The sequence below is a fragment of the Gobius niger genome (genome assembly GCF_951799975.1).
Source record: "Gobius niger genome assembly, chromosome: 13".
Classification (NCBI taxonomy): Eukaryota; Metazoa; Chordata; class Actinopteri; order Gobiiformes; family Gobiidae; genus Gobius; species Gobius niger.
In genome coordinates this window covers 25,449,800-25,475,791 of record NC_136864.1, presented here as the reverse complement: position 1 = coordinate 25,475,791, position 25,992 = coordinate 25,449,800, and the positions used below count along the sequence as shown (strand labels likewise).

At 40.4% G+C, this 25,992-nt stretch overlaps 1 protein-coding gene across 1 annotated transcript in view; it reads left to right on the top strand.

Moving 5' to 3' along the window:
- LOC306972524 (corticotropin-releasing factor receptor 2) overlaps nt 1-25,992 on the top strand; it is a gene marked incomplete at its 3' end in the record, with an annotated part of 155,604 nt that overhangs the window by 111,334 nt on the left and 18,278 nt on the right. The window contains exons 5-9 of the mRNA XM_079569186.1: nt 6,650-6,767; nt 7,665-7,818; nt 15,297-15,357; nt 19,142-19,214; nt 19,525-19,610. Coding sequence (XP_079425312.1) covers nt 6,650-6,767; nt 7,665-7,818; nt 15,297-15,357; nt 19,142-19,214; nt 19,525-19,610 — 492 coding nt within the window. The remainder of the gene's footprint in view (nt 1-6,649; nt 6,768-7,664; nt 7,819-15,296; nt 15,358-19,141; nt 19,215-19,524; nt 19,611-25,992) is intronic.

The following is a 25,992-nucleotide window of genomic DNA, read 5'->3' as shown; positions in this document are numbered from 1 at the left end:
TTAAATTCTTTGGGAGACCAATGTAACTATTGTCTGTATTCCTTCTTTTTAATAATGTTAATTCCTCTCATTGTGGACAGGGGCGGACTGGCCATATGTCCATTCTGGAAGAGCACAGAAGGGCCACTGGCTCTCGGGCCACCGGTCTGGCCTCTCCATTTTCTCCTCTTATCCCTTGCCTTAACAGAGCTTTACCTAAATCTAAAAGCTTAAAAGAAAAGAATCAAAATAGCGACGAAAATGAGGATGAAAACGGAACAAAAATGGGCCAGAAAGGCAAGAAAAAAGTGACAAAAAAAAACGTGACAAAAAGAGACGAAAACACAACAAAGCAATGGAAAAAGCAACAAAAAAAGCCACTAATACACAACAAAAAAGTGACGAAAAGCAACGAAAAAACATGACAAAAATGTGGCGACAACGTGACAAAAAAGTTTCAATCACTTTTGTAGGTCTTAGCTTTCAAATCAGGCATTACACTGTTGCTCTTCGGGTCGAGAAGCTTTTAGACTTGGGTAAAGCCGAACTGGAGAAAATGCACTCGGTTAAGGGTTAAATATGACTTTGTGGGAGTGTTGCAGTGTTGGGCCAGGCTGGTCCAGAGTCCAGGGCCGTTCTTTAGTCCCAGTCCGCCCCTGATTGTGGACCGTTGCTTTAGTTTGCCAGTGTAAATTAATGAATAAAGCTATTATTCTTGCTATTACTAATGTGAGCTGTTGTTTGCCTCAATTTGTGCGCTAACTAGAAAACCTAACTATTTACTTTTGAAGGTGAACACTTTCCCAACACTGGGGCATGATCCTCATTTACTTTCGCAAACACCAACAAGTCACATCTGATTTGGTAAAGTGAGCAACCTCATTTTTTCTTCTTCTGTTTACTCAGTGTGGCTTTAACGAGAAAATAAAGCTGGATAATAGAACTTGGCTCTAACATAATTCGCCACTTACGTTGAGAAGCAGAACATTCTCCGCTCTTAAACAACAATAGAGGACCTATTTCTGCGCTCAAGACGTTTATGAATTGCAAACCATTTAGTCGTGTGTTTACTGCGCAGTTTACAGTCTGGGGCATTGATGTTGTAGCTCGTAATTTTAAGGGAATGATTTCGCCAATAGCCTTTGCCATTCAAACTCCTATGATTTAGGAGAAAATATGTCCGTCATGAAATGAAAGGGGCAGCCGTTAGTAAAAAATTGCACTGGCAGACGCAGGAGGTGTGTTTATCTGCTAAAGAAACTTTATGGGGCTGTTTTGTCCAATGCAGACAGAGCAATCTTCGGGAAATTGGGAGCTTGAAAGTTCAGCACATAAAAACAGATGGTAGTTACTGTTGAAAAGCACTTCACCGCAATTTGAAACACAAACATAAATCTAATCCTAGCCTTTGCACTGCTCCTACATGCAAAACAAGGAAGGATAATATTTTACTGGGAGATTTATGAGAAATAATAACTAACATTTACTGCCCTTAAAAAGCTCCTTCTCTGTTGTTGTTTTTTTTTTTTATGTGTAGCTTGAAGCCTTAATCAGGAAGTAAACAATCTAATCCGGTCCAAATGCATCCAAGTTTAATTACCTTATGTTTATCTCCAACTCTCATGGAGCCAAGATGCGTCTTGTTTATTTCTCATGAATGAAGTTATATCCTTGTTTTTGTAACATGATTTAAAATAATATAATGTATTGTGACAGAAAATACAATATACATTATACATTGCATTTCCATTCATTTGCTGCAGTAAAACAGGAAGTATTTCAAATTGTGAGTATTATCAGCAGTAGTATGAAATTGAATGGAATAGGCTAAGAGAGTGGCCTAACCCAACCAAAAAAGTCGCCATGTCAAAAGATCTTATACACTGCTCACAAAAACTTAGGGCACACTCAAAAAACACATCCTAGATGTCAATCAATTCGATTTTTCGGATGAAAATTTTATTTATATTTAACTTTATTCATAGTGTAGGGCAATGTGATGAGAACAAAATAACATAAGAATGATGAATGGAAATCAAATTCTCAGCCCCTGGAGGTCTGGATCCAAAATTATAGTCAAAATCAAAGTGACAAATCAGGTCACTGGTTGATCCAAATTCTGTAGAAATTCCTCCAAACGAGTCTGTATCATCCTCAGTCGTGTGTGTGGCCTCCACATGCCTGAATGCACTTCCTACAACGCCTGGGCAGCTCCTGATGAGACCACGGATGTCCTCCTGAGGGATCTCCTCCCAGACCTGGATTAGAGCATCAGTCAGCTCCCGGACAGTCTGTGGTGCGACGTGGCGTTGATGGATGGACCGAGACATGATGTCCCAGATGTGCTCTATTGGATTTAAGTCTGGGGAACGGGCAGGCCAGTCCAGAACATCAATACCTTCATCATGCAGGACCTGCTGACACACTCTTGCCACATGTGGCCTGGCATTATCAGGCATCAGAAGGAACCCAGGGCCCACAGCACCAGCATATGGTCTTACAATAGGTCTGAGGATCTCATCCCGGTCCCCAATGCCAGTCAGGGAACCTCTGGCTCGCACATGGAGGGCTGTGCGGCCCTCCAATGAAATGCCTCCCCAGACCATCACTGACCCGCCACCAAACCGGTCATGCTGGATGATGTTGCATCAGCAGAACGTTCTCCAGGGCGTCTCCAGACTCTGTCACGTCTGTCACATGTGCTCAGGGTGAACCTGCTCTCATCCGTGAAGAGCACAGGGCACCATTGGCCAATCTGCCAATCAGTTCTGAAGAATAAGGTGATGATTAAATAAAGAAGAAAGCTCAGCGGTTTAAAATGTGCACAAAACTTCATTTCCTCAATGTGACCTCCCCTCGCTGCTTCCCCTCGCCTCTCCTCGCGTCTGTGCAGCGTTTCTGAAAAGTGCAGACTGCGTACGACAGGTACAAACCTAGTGTGGCGGGGCGTAATGTTTCACGTTCAGTTTGATTTCTATAAATACCACCTTTGGCGCAGAACAGTTCGTACGGAAGGTTTTGGCCTCCTTTTGTCCGTACGTGAGCTTTATAAATGAGGCCCCAGGACTCTGCGGCGGCCCATCCATGTGTGAAAATGATGTCTCACACTCCCTGAACCACTCTTTCACACGATGAGCACAATGAATCCTGGCATCGTCATCTTGGAATATGCCCGTGCCAGCAGGGAAGAAGAAATCCATTGATGGAATAAAAATGGTTGTTCGTGATGTTCAGTGTTGCTAAACCTCGACCTGATCAACGGCAGCGACCCCAAATCAGAACAGTTAGTTAAATAATACTTTTATAATCGGGCATTATGACAACTATGGTGTGCAAATATTCAGGAAGATGTGCCATCAAAGAACAGGATAATGTGCCAAGGAGTAATAGTACATTGATGTATCTTACGATTAAAAAAGGGGCAAATACACTGCGTTCCAAATTATTATGCAAATTGGATTTTTGTGTCAAAAAGGTAAAAAAAAAAAAACAATAATAATGAAACTCATGGATGGTATCGTGTCTTGGGGCCCTATGAATCACTGACATTAATCTCAGAGACCTGGGATAATTAGTGTTCAGGTTAAGCCCAGTTAAGGGAAAAACTGCTGAAAAGGGTGTTCCACTTTATTATGCAGATCATCATTTTCAAACAATATGGGAAAGAAAAAGGGTCTTTCTGCTGATGAAAAGCGTGAAATAGTTGAATGCCTTGGTCTAGGTATGAAAACCTTCGATATTTCATGAAAGATTAAGTGTAATCATCGTACTGATAAGAGATTTGTGGATGATTCAGAGCACAATAATGGCACAATATGGACGGTTTCTGCCAGACAAATACATCAGATTATGAGAACAGATGCTACAAAGCAGCATACAGGTATTTGAAGCTGCTGGTGCCTCTGGAGTCTCCCGAACATCAAGGTGTAGAACCCTCCAGAGGCTGCAGCTGTGCATAAACCTTCTATCCGGGCCTCCCCTAAACGGTTAATTGAATGCTGATGAACAGAAACTGCTGCAGTGGCTCAGAAATACATGAGGTCTTGTTCACTGATGAGGCCGTGTAGCCCTGGATGGTCAAATCAATGGAGTAGTGGATGGTTGGTGAATGGCCACAATGTCCCAACAAGGCTGTGACATCAGTAAAGAGGTGGCGGAGTCATGTTTTGGGCCAGAGTCATGGTGAGAGAGCTGGTCGGCCCCTTTAGGCCCTTTTAGGCTCCCTGAAGGTGTGAAAATGACCTTTGAAAAATATGTGGAGTTTCTGACTGACCACTGTCTTCTATGCTACAAAAAGAAGAGCCGTGTTTTCCCTAACAAAATCCTCTTCATGTATGACAACGCATCATGTCCTGCTGTAAAGAAAACCTCTGCATCACTGGCTGCTATGGGCATAAAAGGAGAGAAACTCATGATGTGGACCCCCTCCTTCCCTGACTTCAACCCTATTGAGAACCTTTGGAGCCTCAACAAAAAACACTTCTATGAGGGTGGGAGGCAGTTTTCATCCAAACAGCAGCTCTGGGAGGTTATTCTAACATCCTGCAAAGAAATCCAAGCAGAAACTCTCCAAAAACTCACAATTTTAATGGATTTAAGAATTTTGAAGCTGCTATCACAGAAGGGCTCCTTTGGTAAAATATAACTTGACCTGTTAATATTTTTTTGATTGAAATAGCTTTTGATTTCAGTAAATATGACCTCCTAATGCTACAAATACAACAAATGATCATTTTCAGTTAATTACAGGCTTTAAAATGTATTGAAACGATGAGTTGCATAACAATTTGGAACAGTGGATTTTGAGGTTTTTACTATATTTATTTTTGAAAACAATACTGTTATCACTAGGACATTTTTTCCACCACATTTAAATGATCCTCTACCAGGTAAAGACTTGAAAATTATGCTGACTCTCATTTGAGTTGACAATTTAGAAAATCAGAGAAAAATGTCATTTGCATAATAATTTGGAATGCAGTGTAGGGGACAGTGAGCCAAAATTGCAGGCCAAAGGAGCGACTAACAGTACAGTCACCTCGCCAAGTGTTATGTGAACACTGATTTTTAAAATAACTACATTCGCCGTATTTTCCAGACAAATTGCCACGGCTATTATCCCCCACATTGTTCAGCTCCATAATACACACAGAAGCAATTCCATTTTTCTTCCCTTTCTTAAACTAACAGCCTGTAGCTATTTGTGTTTGATAAGGCAGTTATACATGACTGGACAGACTCTGTAATTCCACTCCCGGACCGTATTTTTGCCCTGAGATATGTGCCATAATGTACACGTCTTATGCATCACTGCACTTTATACTACTTAGTAAGGCTGACACGCTGACGGTATATGTGCAATTGTATACCATATTTCCAAACGGTAACGCGTACAGGTTGTATTAATGGAGGTTGTCACGGTTTCAGGTTCAAAAGTGCTGAACCATGTCTATTTCTTGACATTATTTACTGAAAATGTTGCTTTTGTGTGGAAAATGGCCAAATGTATTTTATCTTACAACTGGCACAGAAAAGAAGGGTTAAAAATGAAAGCGGCAGCTGGTGTCCTTTCAAACGTACCACCCGATGACATCAGTAGGTGGCAGTGTTAATTTTGACAACATATTTTATTTTAGTTTTAGTCTTAGTCTTTTGACTAAAATGTAATTTAATTTTAGTCGAGATTTAGTCAAAAAAACCTTCAATTTTAGTCTAGTTTTAGTCGACTAAAATTGCATGTCAAGTCGACTAAATTTAAGACTAATTTAGTGGACTTTGCATTCATAATATTCATTATAATCATATTTAATCAAGGTCCTCGACTTAATGGAGCTTCTTCCACATGAACAAAGCTCAGAGCTGATCCTTTGGCAGTGAATTTAAATGATATGAGGCTTTTTCAGACTGTCAATAGAAGTTTGGCTGATTTTAGTCTCTCCTTTTCATTTTTATTTAGTCTTATTTTAGTCTACTAAAATATCTGGACATTTTAGTCATAGTTTTAGTCTCATGAGAAACTTTTAATTTAGTTTTAGTCCAACTTTAGTCGTCAACAATATCACTTTGACTAAAATTAAGACTAGATATTTTAGTCGACAAAATTAACACTGGTAGGTGGTGGGCGATTTGCTTTTGAGAAGAAGACAGATCGATTGGAAAGCAACAACTTGGTTAATAGCTTCTTATCGGTCCATGAAAGAGAGGACATTTATATTTTTTCATTTATATTTTTTCCAACAGTGTTCAACAACATTCGAGTCATTTGTAAATCTTTTAGTAATCTGAAGAAGCAGCAGACCATCGACCAAAAACATCAATTTGAGATTCCGCCGACTATTTGGATACCGCGCTAGCACCGATGTCCGACAGTAGCTACAACCACGGAGCAAGTGAGAGGCAGCGGAGGTTTGTTTTGAAGGGGAGGAACAGAGGCAGATATTCAAATCATCTCGAACCGGAAACCAAGCCACAGGAAACTTTGAATGTAGCGTTCTCTAACCAAGAAAATGTGAAATAATGTGATCAAGATGTGTGCAGTTGTTTTGCAAAGAACTCAAAAGACATCACTTATTTACATTTTCGCACTTTCTGACAGCAGGAGTGCCAGGCAACATGGGTAGTTCGTTTTTTCATGATTTCGTGCTTACTTTTGTCTTGTTTTCATTCATAGGAGCATAAGATGTCTCCGGAACATCATTCACTGGAACCTCATCGCCACCTTCATTCTGAGAAATATTATGTGGTTCCTACTACAGCTCATTGACCACAACATCCACGAGAGCAACGAGGTAATGGGATGATGGGATTAAGGGGAAGCTGCTTTTGGGTTGTTTTGATGGTTTTGATGATGTTCCTAGAGGAGTTAGGGCTGTGCAATTAATCAAAATTCGATTACGATTTCGATTATTACTCTAAACGATTACAAAATTAGCATAATCTATTTATTTTTTTCCCCGATTTTTTTTAGATTAAATTTATTTTTTCATTTTTTGCAAAGCAGACTTGCATTATTTCATGGCGCTGGGATTATTTTCCCTTTGCATTCCACGGGCCATGGCTCATGCTTTTGCCTGACATAAAAACAAACAGCTCTGTGTGATGATGTCATCAGGCCGCGCTGCTCAGTTTGCTTGTGCAGGTGTGAGGGCTGGCCAGCAGGGGGCAGGTGTGAAACAGAGACCTCTCCTCAATCGAGGCAAACTTGAAATCATTTGTGCTTTTATGACTGTTCAGAAAACAGAAAATATTCAGCATAAATATATAAATAAAATAAAGACTTTTTTTTAAAGGCAACAAATATTCGTTTGAATAATCGTGATTTCAGTTATGACAAAAATAATCGTGATTATTATTTTTTTCAATAATCGAGCAGCTTTAAGAGGAGTCATCTCAAATTTCGGCGATTTTTCCGACAAACTTTATTGCTAAATGATTGGGAGCTTGGTACGATGTAGAGCGGGCTAGAATTTAAAAGGGTGTGCGATGACTTTCTGGTAACGAGACAAGAAAAGACAAGGGTTCACGCATCGAATCGAAACAGTTTATATGGAAACATTTCTATGTGATGGTGTTGATAGCGAAAGTGTAAGTGCTATTTGATTGATACTCTTGATTGAAGCATAAAAACGCCTCCATTCTCTCGAAAAATCAAGCTGACTTTCCTTTTTTCCCTGCTTCTCCTGCAGCCCTGGTGTCGACTCATCACCACCATTTACAACTACTTTGTGGTGACCAACTTCTTCTGGATGTTTGTGGAGGGCTGCTACCTGCACACCGCCATTGTGATGACTTATTCCACAGACAAGCTCAGGAAGTGGGTGTTCCTCTTCATCGGCTGGTGTAAGTGTGACCGAGTTGGTGAAGGGAGGGCGGATATTTATTGCAAATAATAAAAATAAATAAAAGAATCAAACTTAAGACTTTAGACTAGTGAAATATTCAATCCAAGTTGGGTGTGTACTGGGCCAGTAGAGTAGATTTCAGATAGAGGAACCCACAAAAACAAGACATTTTAATTGTGTTTTGTGTTTTTGTACAAGCAAGTGTGATTTTGGTTTCATTTTTTTCATTTTTTTTCAAGCATGTGTTTAAGCCGAGACCAATGAGCATTTGCCGAAATGAAAACACATACTTTGTCTCGAATGGGAACTCTTGAAGTGTATTTTTGATTCAAGGTGCATTGGAGCAGGGGTCCTCAGACTTTTTTCTCTGGGGGCCACATTATTGTTCCTGACTGTGATGGGGGGCCGGACCGGGTCAGCTATTACATAGGATTGCAAGACTGAGACCAAAATGCCTCTTTGTGAAGTAGAGATTACTCTCCTGGCACAGTCGCCCCCACGACTATATCCACAAGATCAACACTTGATTCAAGCACATATTTGTTTCACTGTAGTGGTTTGCAAAAATAGTAATTAAGTCTTCACACTTTGTTTTAATTTCCATTTGTTTGGTCACATTACATAATGATGTTTTATTTGAAAATACAAAGTAATAACTTCTTACACTTGTGCTTTACAAGTCTGTGTCACAAGTTTCTCAAAGTACTGTAGTCATTGTTCATTCTCTCCACACTCTGTGGCGTAAGCTTCATTTTTCACCACGTGGCTATAATGTGTTTATATTCTGATCTCTTATGTAAGTGCCCTCTGCTGGACACCTGTGGAATTATTTTTTTTTAATTCAAATTGTCCCCTAGTGGCTGGAATGAGTAAACTTGTTTTTTAGTTAAACTAACTAACTAAACTAACTCCGCACAGGAATGGGCTAGATACTTACTTTTTTTTTTTTACATACTCAGGGATTTGTGCTCTACAAGTCGGGGGCTGGAATAAATCACCTCGTGGGCTGGATTTGGCCCGCAGGCCGTAGTTTGAGGACCCCTGCATTGGAGTGTGGCGGATTTTTGCTGAACTTTACCAGACACATCCATGCACCACATAAATAATCCAGATTGGGTCGCCGAATTTGCTGACATTTTGTGTCAATTTTCGGTCAGTTTATGTTTAGTTAGTTTATGCTGTTGTGTCCAATTTGCATTTAAATATCTACAGTATCACTCTTTTGTTTACTGAAATGGATACAAAACTTAACAAATTCCAACGGTATAGATTTGTGGTTTTTGGTATTAGAAATATTGGCGTCCATGCATTTGAAAGCCATTAAAAAGCATTCAATTTGACATTCTGCAAACTGTATAAACCCTGTTATCTATCACTTCCTTTTAGTTATATTGCTTAAGCCATGCTCCAATGCACATTGCAACCCATAATATGCAATTGTGTAAAAGACTTTCCAACTTAGTGTCATCAGGCCCTCGTATAGATAATGAATATTGCGTTTAAAAACAGGAGTGGGGAGAATGGGCACCCTTGTCTGCATGTAGGTCAAATTAAAGTGACTCAAACATAATGCAATGGAACAAATAATAGAAGCTCATGCGACGAGCTGATTCGAAATGACAGACCAGTGATATGACAGGGAGGCGGTGATGGAGGAGAAAATAGGAAGATGGCTGCAGGGAGAGATTGTAAATGACAATCGTGTCTGAATGAGCTAATAGGGGGTAAAATCAATCCCTTTCTCTCGCCAATCATTTCCCGCTAATGGGCACTTGAGCATGCAAAAAGGAGGAAAGGGATGCCTTAGGTTATTCTCTCAGACTCGGTTGTTTGAAGAGGTGCTAAATGTTGTTCTATTATAAGATTGTTGATATTATGTGCTTTTGAGATTGGTTGCAGAATAGTGAGGCATTTTAGAAGTTCTTGGGGTACACTCACACGTGCACATCCGAACCTTTTCATACTGTGGCTCGGTTGCGGGAGGGGTGAGCCCTATTGGACTGCGCTCACACACACAAGATGCAGCTTCATTACAACACCGTGAAAGCATAGGCGCTGCAGCTAAATCTTTGAATGAATTTGCCCCGATCACAAACAGAATCTTCCTCTCCTCTCACATCCGAGCGCGAGTCAGTCCATCGCATTAATAGGAACATATTTATGGCTTGTTTAGCTGTATGAGAAGAGGATCCGACTTACAAGCTGTAGATTGTGAGATCGAGCCAGACACTGACCTATTTTTCCACAGGGAAAAACACAAATCAGCGCTTTTTGTTTTTGTTTTTTTTTATATGTGGGCCAAGGCTGTAGCATGTTTGATGCGAAGGAGTAGAAATACAGCCCAGAGGCATGCAATGTAGTAAGATAAGTCTGCTCTGAGCTGCATTTTCGACATGCGCTTTAAACTACACACAGGGAGCAGTGAGGGCAGGGGATACGAGAAGCTTCAGAATTAGTAGATGTTGCTGTGCGTTATCCTTAAGAAGGTAAGCCTGGATCAGTGCTGTTGTTATGAGTATTATCATAAAGATGGCTAACCTTTTTACAGCAACAAATGCGGCTGTGCTTGCATAGCAGGCCTTGGCATAAATCGGATGACTGTTGACAGATAGGTCAACTAGGCCACTACGGAAAAAAAAAAAAAACTATTCCAAATTCACTGTTCCACCAGGAGTGGCAGCACATATGGTTTTCGACCACAAGATCCCGCAAATTCACCCTGTCGTTGTGTCCTTGGGCAAGACACTTCACCCTATGCCTCCAGTTTCTGCGTACATTGGTGTGTGAATGAGAGTGTGAATGGGTTTCCTCACTGTAAAGCCCTTTAGGCCTGATCAATTTGATAAAGGCGCTATATAAGTTGAGTCCATTGACCATTTACGAGTGCACTTTAAATTTGACTGGAAAAAGGAGACAGTAATCTAAAAAATGTCATATAAACAGTTCATGAACGGGAAAAGAAGTTGGTTCAGAGTTCTGTGGATTTGTTGTTATTGAAATACTACCGAAACATCTTAATCCAGTTGAAATAATTAGAACCTAGAACCTTGTAAAATCTCAGTGATACCTCAAATATTCACTTTCGCTTTCTATGACGGGTACCTTATATATCAGCGTATAAACTGCTTTCACATTAATCTGTTTAAAGCGGTACTAAGTAACTCTTCCCCCTAGAGGCCATAGGCGCAACTGCAGGTGTAGTAGCAAGTTACTAGGACAGGAAAGGCGAAGGGACAGAGGGATATTGTGCATCTAATTATACAATGGAAATATTTTTTTTCACTCAAACTTGGCTGTAAATACTGTTTAAAGTGACGTTAGCCCGCAGTTAGCTTCAAGTTGCAAACATGGTTTTCTGGCCGGAGACACCAGGGGGAGATGAAGGACCCTCCAATCATCCCATAAACACTTGTATTACCCCCACAGGGACTACGAAACGGATTTATTAAGGTAAACACGTTACTTAGCACTGCTTTAAATTGTGCATTATTCTTGGTTTCTGATCCAACCCCCATTAAGGACGCTACAAGATGAGAGTTCCCATTGCATCACACATACTGTATTTGTCCCTTGCCATGTTCAATTAGCGTCCGTTGCCCTTTGATAGAAGTGTGCCAAATGAATAGTGTCTGCGTTTTGACGTGCGTCTAGGGTGAGGAATACATTAAAGCCTAGTTCAATCATGGCCGACGCCAACGGCCTCTTTGAAGGCACTTACAGTAGCCTTAGGAGTTGTCCTAGACTGCGTGAGGGCAATTAGCGACCGCCTGTGGCCTGTGGGGTTCATAAGAGAGTGGACTTCCCTTGAACTGCTACAGGCGCTCAACACCTCGGAGCCTTTGGTGCTTTTTCTTTTGACTCTAAAAGCAATGGGCAGCAAAGTTTTGACCAATTTCCCCCGAGCAGTTTGTAAATAAACACAGGCTTTAGTCCTGGTTTAGTCGTAGTTGTAGCCGGGCTCGTGATGATCTTTTCTATCTGCATTTTTTTCCGAAATTGACTGATTCTATCCCATTGCACGGATTTGTCTAAACACTACAAACTTTTTTCTGCAGGACCAAATTGACAAAGCACTGCACTTTCTTGCAAAAACTTGACCTTTTTATTGTCAAACATAACAGCAAATGGCTTAATACTTAAAACTGAAAAGCCCAGCATAAAGGCATAATTACGGCTTTGTGTCAGTTTTGAGTTTTGTACATTAAAGGGACTATACAGAGTTTAAAAATGTTAAAAGTAAGTATTTTCCTCCCCCTACATGTTCCAGCCATGTCCTAAGGCAGGGGTAGGCAACGTCAGGCCAAATCCGGCCCTCCAGCACAGCACCTCTGGCCCTCAAGATGATTTTGAGAAACATTATTACACAAATCAGAGAGTACTTTTAACATTATTAGAGTTAAATGGGAGAAAAAAAGGTAGAAATATACTCAATACACCCAATGAGGTCATATATTATGCACAACACTGGCGTTTGAAAGAAGTGCACTGGAAAAAGAATAATCGTTTTATGGAAGAAATGACATAAATCTACTTGAATTAACAGATGAAATCTAAGGTTTGAGTAGATTTGGTCTTAGACGAGATAAAACCTCTAGTCGTAGTTATTCCATCCATTGGCGCTAGCATTTGTATCTTGGATAAGTTCAAACAGACTCAAAATCAACATAGAGAACTTTAATTCAAGCAATTTTATGTCATTTATCTCATTTAAGATGGTAATTTTTTCAGTGTTGTGCTTCACGTTGGGCTAATAATCAGCGGCTTCGGCCCTCAGTCTATTTACAATAAAGAAAATCGGCCCCTCCACCGAGAAAACTTGCCTGCCCCTGTCCTAAGGTGTAGAATGAGCCCAGACATATTCACCAAAACTGCCTCTAAAATCCTGCACTGTCACTCAAAAAGTGTAGTTACAAGTATGACCTGAGGTGGCAGCAGTGAGTATAAAATAGCCAACTTGCATCCTTTAAGTTTTGACTGTTATGTAAACACAAAATGCAGATTGTTAAACCCGAAATGACATCTTTTATGTATGTATGAATTTTAAAGTCGTAATTTTGTGTTTTAGTCTCATAATTGTCACTTTAAAGCTTGTGATTATGACCTCCAGGGTGGCTGATATTTATTTGTGGAAACAGGCTTTGATAGTTTTTATATTGCTAAAGAAAAGTGATTTCAATACATGTTAGCCTCGCACTGCTGCCGTCACTTTTTTTTTAATCATCACTCATCTGTTTTTTGTTGCATTTTCATCACATACAATTTTAATAGCTTTTTTTTGTCACATTTTTATCGCTGTTTTGATGCTTATTCAAGAAGCTTTTAGATTTGGGCTCTGCCAAACGAAATGAGTTCAAAGAGTGGAAATGTGCCCAGTGAGGAGAGTAGTTTGGAGAATTGTGTGTGGGTTTTTGAGAAATGACTTCACGGTCGTTGGCTCGGTGCGGTCAATGGCGTTTGCCGTCTTGTTGGAAAAAACAAGTTGTTGGAAAAAACTAAAAAAAGGAATTGCGGTAATAGGCACTTCACCTACTGCCCAGCCTTCGTCATGCTCTGTGTGACTGATAGTGGGATTTACCCAAACACTGTAGGGCGTGAACCTTTGGAAAATACAGTTTAGCTCTTGGAGGCAATTTGAAGCTAAAGCCCTAGAATCGTGACATCAAAATCATGATAACTTTAATAAATCTTGTATTCTGCATTAGAGGTCCACTGATATATCGGACTGATATTTGAGGTTTTTTTTTTACAATATCGGCTATCGGCCCATCTAGTGCCGATAAAAGTCGATATCTCCAGGACCAAAAGTGATAGTTAGCTCACCTGAAAGAGCTAAGTCAAGGCTTTACAATGACTTCCTAGGCCTCAGGGGAGCGGAGAAACATCGCTATGAAAACTGGTTAGCTACAAGTTTCACTAAACCTCAGTCAATATGGACATGCTGTATGTCATTTTGAAGGAGAATGGAGAATTTAAATGCCAAGTTAGTTTTAACCTCTGCAATTGTATTTTTGATTGGTGCGCAACATGCTGTGGCTAGCAATAGAGTTCGGGAAATTGCACAGTTACCATGGAGATCCGCCATCTTTGCAGCTGTTAGCATACATTTCCATTGACTAACATTAGCTAAAAGCAGTATAAAAAGTGGAGAAAAAAGCCGTGGAACAGCTCCATTAGCTGCTGAGTCACTGCTGGTAAATACATCTAGCACACTGTGGTGTCCAAGTGTTTTAAAGTGAATAATAACAGTATTTTAACTTTTAAAATCTCCATTAGTTTATTACTGGTGCTAATCCCACGATGCTTAGCGATATGACATCACATTCCCGAACTCTATAGTATGCTAATCCTAACGGCAGCTAATCAAAGCCGTGACAGAAACGATGGTTGAATCACCTTAAAGCAGTGTTTTTCAACCTTTGTTGAGCCAAGGCACATTTTTTTCATTGAAATAATCACGAGGCACACCACCAGCAGAAAGTGTCCTCATCAAAGTGTCGAGGCTAGGAACACCGTATAGTCTCACTAGCCACAATGCCTCAACACATCAGTAATTCTCTTGTCTCAAAGAAATTAACTGATATGGAAGAGTATAATATGGTTACTCTGCCGATCACCAGACAGCATAGACATTCGAAAACGGTACATTTTTTGTGGATAATAATGCATTTGTTTAAAAAAAAACGACAACTCGGTGAGATTGGATAATTTCCCAAGGCACACCAGACAATATCTCACGGCACAGTGGTTGAAAAATACTGCCTTAAAGGAACAGGCCACCGTCTTTACATACTGAGACCTGTTCTTACCTTAGCTTAGACGAGTTAATGCGTACCTATCTGTCTTTTGTACGTACGCTCAGTCACGCAAAAAGACCAAAGATGTCATTAGCACTTAGCCTCTCCTCATGGACCCAAGCATGGGGTGAAGATAGAAGCGACCAAGCTCCTCCACGTTTTCCCTATTTAAATGCGGTTACATAAAAATACCTTAGGAGCACTTCGACTTTACTGCATGGATGTCAAAGTGCTCCTGAGGTATTTTTACGTCTTACAATATAGTACCCCTTTTTATCCGCTCAGAAAATTGACATCGAATCGTGTAGGTTCAGGTGTTTAAATAGGGAAAACGTGGAAGAGCTTGGTCGCTTCTAACTTCACCCCCCCTTTGGAGCTATAGGAATATGCTGGAAGAGGCTAAATGCTAACAATGTCTTTGGTGTATTTGCGTGGCTCAGCACACGCACAGAGGCCAGACAGGTACGCATCAACTCGTCTAAGCTCAGGTAAGAACATATCTCAGTATGGAGGAACTGGCTTTAAAACTATAATAGAATATGCCCATCCTTTACTTTAGACCTGGTTTCAACTTGATGCTTAATATTACACTCACACCTCTCTCTATACTGCGTTATTCCAAGATGATGAGCTAAGTTTAATTTTGTTACATATTTAATCTTCTTTTATTTTGTCTTTATAGGTATTCCATGTCCTATAATAGTGGCCTGGGCCATTGGAAAGCTGTACTATGAAAATGAACAGTAAGTATTGCAAATGTATGAAAAGGAATAGATGTGTTATCTCCATTTTGAGCTGACAGCATTACCAGGCAATGAAAAGAGTAATTGGTGCAGGGACGTGAAAGAACCAAGGCCGCCAAGCAGATTCATTTCAATACAAAGTTGACAGAGTGCGCTTACAATATTTATATGTGCTCAGGAGTGGATAAAGTAGGCCATGACACTGAATGTGTTGTTATTTGAATATGAATTGTCCAAACTACCCCTTTAAGTTAGCCTGGCTAACACCAGACTAAAATCACAAGTGATATTTAGTCTGGGGACCACCAATTCATTTTCTCGTAGGAGAGGTGTGGTTTACGATCGTCCATACTCGTTTATTGGGCGATACGAAAAAAAAAAAAAAAAGTCTCATGCGTCTGCACGTAGCCCCAGCCAATCATATCATCGTATGAGATGACGTATGACGTACCCGCTGTAAACTTTTGAGCTAAATTATTTAGAACAAGGTCTAAAGCTTGATCAAAAAATACCATCATGTCTGCTGCTGTCATGTTGGATCCGTAAATAAACTTTTTTTTTTATTATCCGTAAATAAACTACAAGCTTCCATATATCGAATAGCGCGTCATCGTCTTGCCGTCCCTCCTCGCTCTGTGATTGGTTCCCAAATCCACCGGAGATTTGGCCATGGTCCCCAGGCTGTTGTGCAGTTCGAAATAATTCGAGCGCACACAGCAGCCTGGTGTTAGCCAGGTTACCTTTAAGTATAAAAATGTTGATATGTTTGGCCTTAGTTGGAAATGCCAGTTTGTTTTGCTATTGCAGTACATTTGAAATACTTGTACAGTACATGGGGCTGGGCAATTGGTCAAATTTTTATGTAATCGCGATTTCATAAACCTCTTCACCCAAATCTAGAAGCTTCTTGAAATAAAGCATCAAAATAGCGACGAAAACGAGGATGATAAACGCATCTGAGGAGTAGCAAAAAGTGACAAAGACAGGCCAGAATAGCAACAATAACACAATAAAACAGTGACAAAAACATGACAAAAAAAGCAACAAAACAGGTGGCGGGAAAAAAAAAAAGTGAAAATGCTTCAAAAATGTTGCATAAATGTGATGAAAATTATGAAAAAGTGACTGAAAGTGTCAAAAAAGCAACAAAAAGGCATCAAAAATGCGACAAACGTAAAAAAAAAAAAAAAAAAAATGATGAAAACGCAACAAAAAAGTGACTTATGATTTTAAAAAAAGCTGGAAAGTGACGGCAACAATGCGGGGAAAAAGATCTGTTTAGATCAAATTTGGAGCTTATAAATGAGGTGTTACTCTGGCCTATAGGCTGTGAGTTCCAGTCGAGAAGCTTTTAGATTTGGGTAAAACTGAACTGGAGAAAATGCACTTGTTTAGGGCAGGGGTTAAGAGGTTAAAGGTCAATCTCAATAATCGCGTGGTGCGTTTCAATTGGCCAGTCCGGTCGCATTCGGAAAGGAAAAAGAAATTTGTACGCCGTGATGCCGCAGCCCCTGTCAGGTCGAGCCCAGAGAATACTCTGACTGACAAACAGGAAGAGGATCCTGCCGATCTGTAATGTGTAAAATTAGCTACAAATTCGCACTTACTCGTCCAATGGGCAGAACAGAAACTCGCGAGGAGCCGTCAGAGTCTAGTTTGAATTGACACAAATTGAAAAGCTTCTTGAAAATAGTGACAAAAATAACACATAAGGATGTAAGTGCAGCAAAAAAACAACGAAAATGCAGCAAAACAGGCACCAAAAAGTGACAAAAAAGCAACAGAAACTCAATAAAAGCGTGAGGAAAAAAGCACAGAACAAAACACTGAAAAAGTGGCGACAACACGAGAAAAAACTGGTCTTAGCTTTCAAATGATCCATTACACTGGCCAATAGGCTACACGCTCCAGTCGAGAAACTTTAAGATTTAGGATTGGTAAACTGGAGAAAATGTGCTCGGTTAAGGCAGAAGTTAAGAGGTCAAGTCTTGGCCCTTGTGGGGCTCCGCACACACTGACATTCTTTTCTTTTTCTTTTTTTCCTTTTTTGGTTTTATTTGTTTATTTGAGCAGTTGAAATTCTGCTCAAAAGGAGTGGGCCGAAGCAAAAGCTTATAAACGCCCACCCCCGAAATCATTACAATAACGATACGATACGATACAATACGATACGATACGATACAATATACTTTATTAATCCCGAAGGAAATTCAGTTCATCAGCTGCACAATCAAGTCACACATACAAACATCAGATTTAAAAAAACAATAAAAATGTATATTACAACAATAGTACAAAAGAACATATTGCAAGTACAAAGTGCGAGAGCCTTGGAACACAGCATGAACACATATACACAACGTACCCGCTTGTGATTTAACTTTACACATTATCAATGATGCATTTAGCAACATCATATTTTCATTTTCCTTGTTAGCAAAAGAAACAGCTGTTTTAACACGGACAACACCTACAAAGCACTGTCAGAAATGTCGATCATTAGTTACTTACAGATGTCAGTATTCATTTCTTAACAATTTGCTAGCTTCCTATTTTTTTATTTTTCATTTACAATGGATTGCGTAATATGTAATGAATAATTAAGCCCTGCATAGTGTAGTGCGTTAAAAAGCCAGGGTGTAGAGCGGGCGAGTTGAAGAGGGCGTTAGCTCCCCATCAACTAACCCCCACCAGCTGCACTAACAGCTGCTTTTTGTAGATGATGCTCCTGTACTGTGAGGAGCATTAAAAGACGATTCTTCAAACATTCTCACTTTTTTGTGTCTCCTTTGCAGATGTTTGTGTTTAAGTGATGCGGGGGCAGAGATGGGGATGTTGTTCTGTGACACTAGCAGTGTGGAGCTGCTCAACAGAGTTAGCCACAGTTTTCCATATTTGCTAGTCCAGGACAAGCTACAATTATTGTTTTTATCATGCTTTTTTTTTTTTTTTTCCGAAATGGATCAATATGGGAACAGCCCTACTTGTTCAAGTGTTTAGATAGTCAAGCATCAGGTTTACTTTTACCAAACCATGACCCGTTGTGTCCTGGGGCGGGCTGGCCATATGTCCATTCTGTAAGAGCACAGAAGGGCCACCGGTCCCGCCTTAACCGAGCTTTAACCAAATCTAAAAGCAAAAAGGAAAAGCATCAAAATAGCGAGAAAAAGAGGATGAAAACAAAGCAAAAATGTGCCGGAAAAGCAACAAAAAAGTGACAAAAAACATAATCAAAAGAAAAACACGGACAAAAAAAAAACTGATACAAAAAATAATGAAAAAAACAAAACAAAAATATGACAAAAATGTGGCGACGTGACAAAAAGTTACCATCACTTTTGTAGGTCTTAGCTTTCAAATGAGGCGTTACGTTGTTGCTCTCCAGTCAAAAGGCTTTTCGATTTGGGTAAAGCGCGGTATAAAAAAATATGAATCTAAACGGAATGTATGGAGCACCACAAGGTTCAATTTTGGGACCAATATTATTTATTATTCATATTAATGACCACCTTTCCAGTTCTTTTTGCTGATGATACCCATCAAAAAAAAGAAAAAAAGAAGCCGAACTGGGGACAATGCACTCGGTTAAGGCGGGTAGTAAGAGGTTGAAATATGGATTTGTGGAAGTGTCACAATTACGCTAACTTGGGCCAGGCTGGTCAGAGTCCAGGGCTATTTTTCAGTCCCAGTCCGCCCCTGGTTGCGTGTTCAAGTACTTTGTGTCTATCTGAACAACAGAAATGCCACAAAGAGACATTTTCCTCCGTGTTTCCCCACTCTTTAGATGCTGGTTTGGCAAAGAACCTGGCAAATACATGGACTACATATACCAGGGCCCCGTCATCCTCGTGCTTTTGGTGAGTATCGCCGCATTAGCTTCTGTTTCTGCTCGAATGCGCTTGTCTTTGGGAAAACCCCAGACGGCATCATCGGAGACAGCGCCCGCCCGCCCGCCTGTGCGCTAATGGTGCCGTTAGCCGTTAGCCTCTGTGCACCCTGGCGTGGAGGCGGTTTGGTCTTTCGCGCCCTCTCCTCCTCCACAGCGCTCTGATAATGAGCAAAGTTTGTCTCACCTCCGACTATCAGCACGCCTTCAACGCCAATTACCTCTCCCTCCTCTCTTTTTGTCCTTGCTTCTTTTCTTTTCGTTTGTTTTTTTTCCATCAGATAAACTTTGTGTTTCTCTTCAACATCGTGAGGATCCTGATGACGAAGCTCCGAGCGTCCACCACGTCGGAAACCATCCAGTACAGGTGAGTGGGAGGAAGCGCTCGGACGCGGGGAAGGTTATTATGCTTTGAGGCGCTTTAAGGCAAGACAAGGCAGGTGAAAACATTGATTTCTCACGCAGTGGTCAATGCTGAGAGTTTTCCGCTTTATCTCCAACAACATCTTGGTTTTAACCTCCGGCTCGCTTGCAGATCAAACATGAGATAAGCGTCGCAAAAAGGGGGAGTTGTGTCTTGTGTTTTTCTTCTTTTCTTGTACACTGACATTAAAACTTCGCCTAAATTCGTACGTGCCAACACCGGCCCGGGAGGCGTGTGATGTTTTGATTACTCACAGATGTTATAACCGGCCCACAGGTGCATTTTTTTAACCTCTTAACCCTTCCGCCTTAATCGAGAACAGCTTCTCCAGTTTAGCTTAAGGCTGCGCAAAAAATCGATTTGAATTCATGATCGAGCTGGTAAGTCAAATCGATTCATATTTTATATATTCAGAACTTTTTTGGAGTATTAATAATTTGGATATTTCAAAACTGATAGTGATATGTTTGGGTTTGTTGATGCAGTTTAACTAAAAACCATAAATATACATATATAAAATGTATTCAGCCTGGATAGACTCAAACAGACAAAAGCAGTGATTAGGAAGATTTATGGACATGTATATTAGTTTTGGGGATAAGACCCCGGCGGTAGACAACAATGTATCACTGCAAAAAGTAGTTAACTATATCAGTATAAACATCTCAATTTGAGCACAATAATTCAAATTTCAGTTGTTTTGACTAGGTAAGAGGTTCTTGGGCGTTTGTCCTAGATTATTTCACTTGTTCTGAGATGTTTCTGACTCGTTTCTATACATTTCGTCCTTATTTCAAGTTATTTTCTTTGCCAATGGGGGAAGAAAATTGGTCTTATCTCATTTGCAATTTTACTTATTTCAAGCGAGATTTACCTTAGAACTGGTCTGAAATGTCCTCAAACAAGCAAAGTAAACTTGGTCCGATCAGGAAAAGTGTCTAAATGAGTGAAAACCGCTCAAAACAAGATACATTTCCTCAATTCAGGTCATTTAAGCCAATGCTTGATATTTACTTTTTGTAGTGTGAAAGTCAGTATGGAGTTAGGGACGTCTTCCCCTGGAGCCTGGACACTGGTGGTGGTATAGAGACCCGTGAAGCTGCAGCAGGGAGAAGCCGTGTCGGAAGAGGCGGAGATGGGGTGGAGGCGGGTAACAGCACAGCTGGGAAGCGAACGAACCATGATTGCTGGGGCTTAAAAGCGGGATCGAGGGCGATGATTGGTCAGTCGGCAGTTATAGTGTTTTAAATGGGGGTTTTAAATCAACTGGAGAGCAACAGGTGCACAGGTGAAACTCGTGAAATTAGAATATCATTAAAAAGTGCACTCATTTCTGTTATTCAACTTAAACTGTGAAATACTAATATATGATAGACTCATTACATGCAAAGTGAGATATGTATAGCCTTTATTTGTTATAATTTTGATTATTATGGCTCAGCTTGGAAAAAACTCAAATTAAAACTATTTTGAAAATGGACTGCAAGTTATAATCATCAAAATTATAATAAACAAAGGCTTGGCATATGTCACTTTGCATGTAATGAGTCAATATCATATATTAGTTTCACATTTTAAAGCAGTACTAAGTAACTTATTTACCTTAATAAATCCTTTCCGTAGTCCCTGTGGGGGTAATACAAGTGTTTATGGGATGATTGGAGGGTCTTTCATCTCCCCCTGGTGTCTCTGACCAGAAAACCATGTTTGCAACTTGACTGCCCCCGGTCCGGAGAAAGCAATACACACTAATGGAATCACTGAGAAGAAGCTAACAGGCTAACGGGCAAAGCTAACTGCGGGCTAACGTCACTTTAAACAGTATTTACAGCCAAGTTTGAGTGAAAAAAAATATTTCTATTATATAATTGGATTACAGTAACCCTCTCTCCCTTCGCCTTTCCTGTCAGCGTAGTATTTACTCTCCAAGACAATTAATAAGTTAAAAAATCGTAACTTGCTACTACACCTGCAGTTGCGCTTATGGCCTCTAGGGGGAAGAGTTACTTAGTACTGCTTTAGGCTGAATTAGTTTTGGACGATATTCGAATTTTCTTTTTTGTGGCTTTTTCGTCACGTTTTTGTCTCATTTTCGTCTTTCTTTTTTTTTAAGCTGGATCTGGGTAAAGCAGAATAGAAGAGAAAATGAGTTAGTAGAGGCAGGTGCGTAGGAGATGAGGGGAAAATCCCAGCGTACATGAGATTAAATGGAAAAAAAATAATAAATTTGAGAAAAGAGTTTATTAGGATTAGGTCAACGTTTTGGTCCAGAGTCCGTCAGATTTGGGTAAAAAACTGGAGAACATGTGCTCAGTTCAGGTGGAAGTTAAGAGGTTAATTCTTTAGCAATGCATTTATACATTTTTAGGGTTTGCGCCCAGTTTAGACATAGTTCGTTCCAAAGCCGGTGTATTTATGACGTGTTTTGATCAGATAGATGAGGTAAAGATAGTTTGAAGTTGATTCACATAGAAACTGAAAAGTACTACACTCAAATCCTCGGTGCAGATCCAAGTTGAACCCGGTTTAGTCCTGGTTTGATCTTGATCTAGGCCCGGTCGTAAATACACTCGACTTGGTGCGAGAGAAAAGTCTGGCAAATGTTTCTAAAAGTTAATACAAGTGCTCGTTCACTTTAACACTTTCACTCAGACTGACTTATGCCTTTGCGATGCTTTATGTAAATCACGGTTTTAATTTTATTCAAATGTCTCCTCAAAGAGCGATTGTAAACTTCACAGCCCAGTGATAATGAGAGTCAAATCTGCCACGCGCCGCTCGAATCAATTATCACCGAGTGTTAATGGCCTCAGGTTGAGCCGTGGGGTCTCTAATTATCCTTTGTAAATGAAACGCACAAATCACAAGTATTATCATGACTTTTCCGATGTTGTTGTCGTCTGCCATCCAAATGTCACTTATTCGTAAAAAGTACAGCGAGCGTTCCCGAGTGCGGGGTGAGAGAGTGATGGAAATGCACCAAAAAAAGTCACAAAAGAGAAACAGACGACTCCGTAACAACACAAGGAAAAAGATTAGTTTACATGAGTTTTGAAGGGCTTAGCTTTCAAATGAGGCGTCACTCCGGCCTATGGGCTGTAAGCTTTTAGATTTGGAGAAAATGCACTCGGTTAAGGTGTGGGGTGAAGAGGTTAAAGTGACACTGTGTAACATTTCACCCGATAAATTGAACAAAATACAAGTAATTATTTGGTTACAGATATTTGAATTGTTGAAAAATACTCGTCTCCATGGAGATGTTGACTAAAGGCAGCCGAATATGAGCTTTAAATCGGTTCAGTCCTCATCCAAATTACAAACATGCTTCAATAAGGAGCATGTTTTTTATTGGCAACAGGAGAATCCAAATTGTTCTGCTTCTTAAAGGTACACTGCCATTAAGTTTTAAGAACGACACAGATCATTAACATTGTATCCGCTCTACCTCAAACTTCCACACAGCATGCCGCTTATATCTGGCTTTCTCTGACTGGTTAAAGTGATAGTCTAATATTATTATTATGCAGTATATTCAGTATCTATTATTTTTTGTAAAGTCCCTTCATCCCAGATCTCAGCGACTAATCAGAGTCTAGTATCCTCCCGCGTTGACCAATGAGACGAGCTTTTCCTGTGAATTGCCTGTCAGGTCCAATCAGGAGGGAGGGGGAGGAGCTTGATCATTTGCTTTTGAAAATCCTGTTCCTGCTCTCCTCATTTAGCAAACGAAAAAGGTCTTTCTGGTTAAAGAGGGAGGAATTTGATTGTTTGCTCTCAAATTTCACTTGTTTACAAAACACACAGCGACTGGTTAAAGCATAGACTGTAGAAAATAATGGACGTCTTATGCTCACTCCTCCCCGTTTACCAGAATGACCACGGCAGTGGGGAAATTCATGGCGGATTTACAGGCTCCCTCTCCCCAGCTCTGACGTAGAATGTTCCTAAAAAGGACATACGGGCGGGATTTTCACCGTAGACTCGGCCCTTGCGTGACGTGTAGCTCGCGCTGCTCCAATGCTAACAGTCCGAGCCTCGTTAAATACGAGATTTCAAAAAATCATATTACGAAAACCAGCCTGGTTTCATATATTGTTATTAACCCAGCGTTATCTCAGGAGGAAGATCTAGCCTAGTCTAGCGTTGAAACAATTGAAACCAGGCTTTAAAGTAGTTTTTAACGTGTCTAAAGTCCAATGCTTTTCAATGGGGGCCTAGCGGCGATATGGAGGAACTGCAGCAACGGCGGAGCAATGGCGGCCCCCACGTTTGTGGTCAAAAAGCAGGGCAGCCAGCGGCCATTGGGTTAAAGTGATAGTCTGGAAGTTTAAGGATGACATTTACTAAGCCCGGTGCTAAATTACGAGTAGTACTTTTTATTATTATTATCTTTGGAAATGAGCAAGATACAAACATTTGTAAAGGTTTAGAACACCACATTGATGCAGACTGCATTATATTGTTCTGCGCAAAGGTTTACACCTGCTTCTCCAACGTAGAAGAAGAAGAGCTTCATTACTACATTTCACAGACATGGTCACAAAGCGCTTTACATGCGACAATTTCACTTTCACTCCACACTCGATGGTAAGCTCCTCCTGGGGGAGACGCTGTGGCAACTGCACACGTCGGCACCAACGGTCCCTCTGACCACCATCATTTATTTACGCACACATCATTCATCCTAGCCTATTGTACATGTTTTTAGCGGTAGGGGAAACTGGAGCACCCGGAGGAAACCTATGCAGACACGGGGAGAACATGCAAACTCCACACTGAAAGGCCCCGCCTGGGGATTGAACCCGGGACCTTCTAGCTGTGAAGCACGAGCGCTAACCACTGCACTACTGTACTAATGTCTTGTGCAGTTTGACTTCACATAGTGCTGATAAATACGACAGCGTCTGCTAAACGAAGTCATTTGGATTTTCCCCTCAAAGTTTGTGCATTGTGGCAAAATTGCCTTGGTTTGTATATTCATCAGGTTTTATGTGCTTCGTTTGCATTGTGGCCTTTACTGTTCAAATATCAACTGCGTTTGACGTTTGCTCCGCTTTAGCGCTCTATCGTGTTTATGTTAAAACCTTTAGCAAATGACCCCCTAAATGTTAAACAAATTATATAAAATAAATAAAATGTGGAAAAATGGACTTGCATTTTGATGTTAAGTAAATAATAATATATAGTATGTTCAGTATCTATTATTTTTTGTAAAGTCCCTTCATCCCGGATCTCAGCAACTAATCAGAGTCTAGTATCCTCACGTGTCGACCAATGAGACGAGCTTCTCCTGTGAATTGCCTGTCAGGTCCAATCAGGAGGGAGGGGGAGGAGCTTCATCATTTGTTTTTGAAAATCCTGTTCCTGCTCTCCCCATTCAGCAAACGAAGAAGGGCTTTCTGGTTAAAGAGGGAGGAATTTGATAGTTTACTCTTAAATTTCACTTTATCTCTCCTCACTTTGCAAACTCACAGACCATCACTTCAAGTTTTTGTGGCAAAACAACATAGTTTGGTTCACATTCGTCTCCGCTCTTTTGGCCACAGCGTCGCTTGTGTCATATCTGGCTTTTCTCTCATTGGTTCATACATTTGCTCATCGGGAACGCGTCTTTTTTTTGGTTCAGTTTGTTTTACTCAATGCCAAACCTTGCAGTTGAGCCATATTCTTGGGCTCATTCTTACTTCACAGAGTAGTCTTTTTGTGTCTAGTTGTGCTTGTGCAGAGATAATAAGATGTGTCTCAACAAAGCGCCTGCCACTCCAGTTGGAAACGGTTGAAACTGGCATCAGGCTTTTTTGTAATTTAACATCGCAGGGCCATAGAAACAAGAAAAAGGAATCAATTCACCGTGCACCACTCGGATCAATTATCATTTTAATACTTCCCGCGCCGTTGGGCCTGAAATAATTAGTTTGTCTGCAAATGAAACGCATAAATCACAGGGATATCGTTTGATGATTGCTGTTTTATGACTTTTAACTTTGTCAGGAGATGGCATTAGCGTGGAACCTAACATTACAGAAGAGCTACAGCACTTTTTGCAATAACGTATATAACATGGTGAAATGTATGGACACTTAATGATGCGGCAGATAAAAACAGCTGAGATTTTCATGGAGGTTTCTCCCAGAACATCACTTGTAATGCTCTGCTTATTTTATGATACTTTGTCCGCTAGTGAGCTGGAGATTTACCAGAATGAACTACAACATTGCAGTACTCCGTCGTCTTTCCCACGCAGTATTCATTCACAAATATTGACCTGTTTGGTATCCACGTATAGCATGAAAGACGACCCCGATGACTGTAATCTAAATATGGT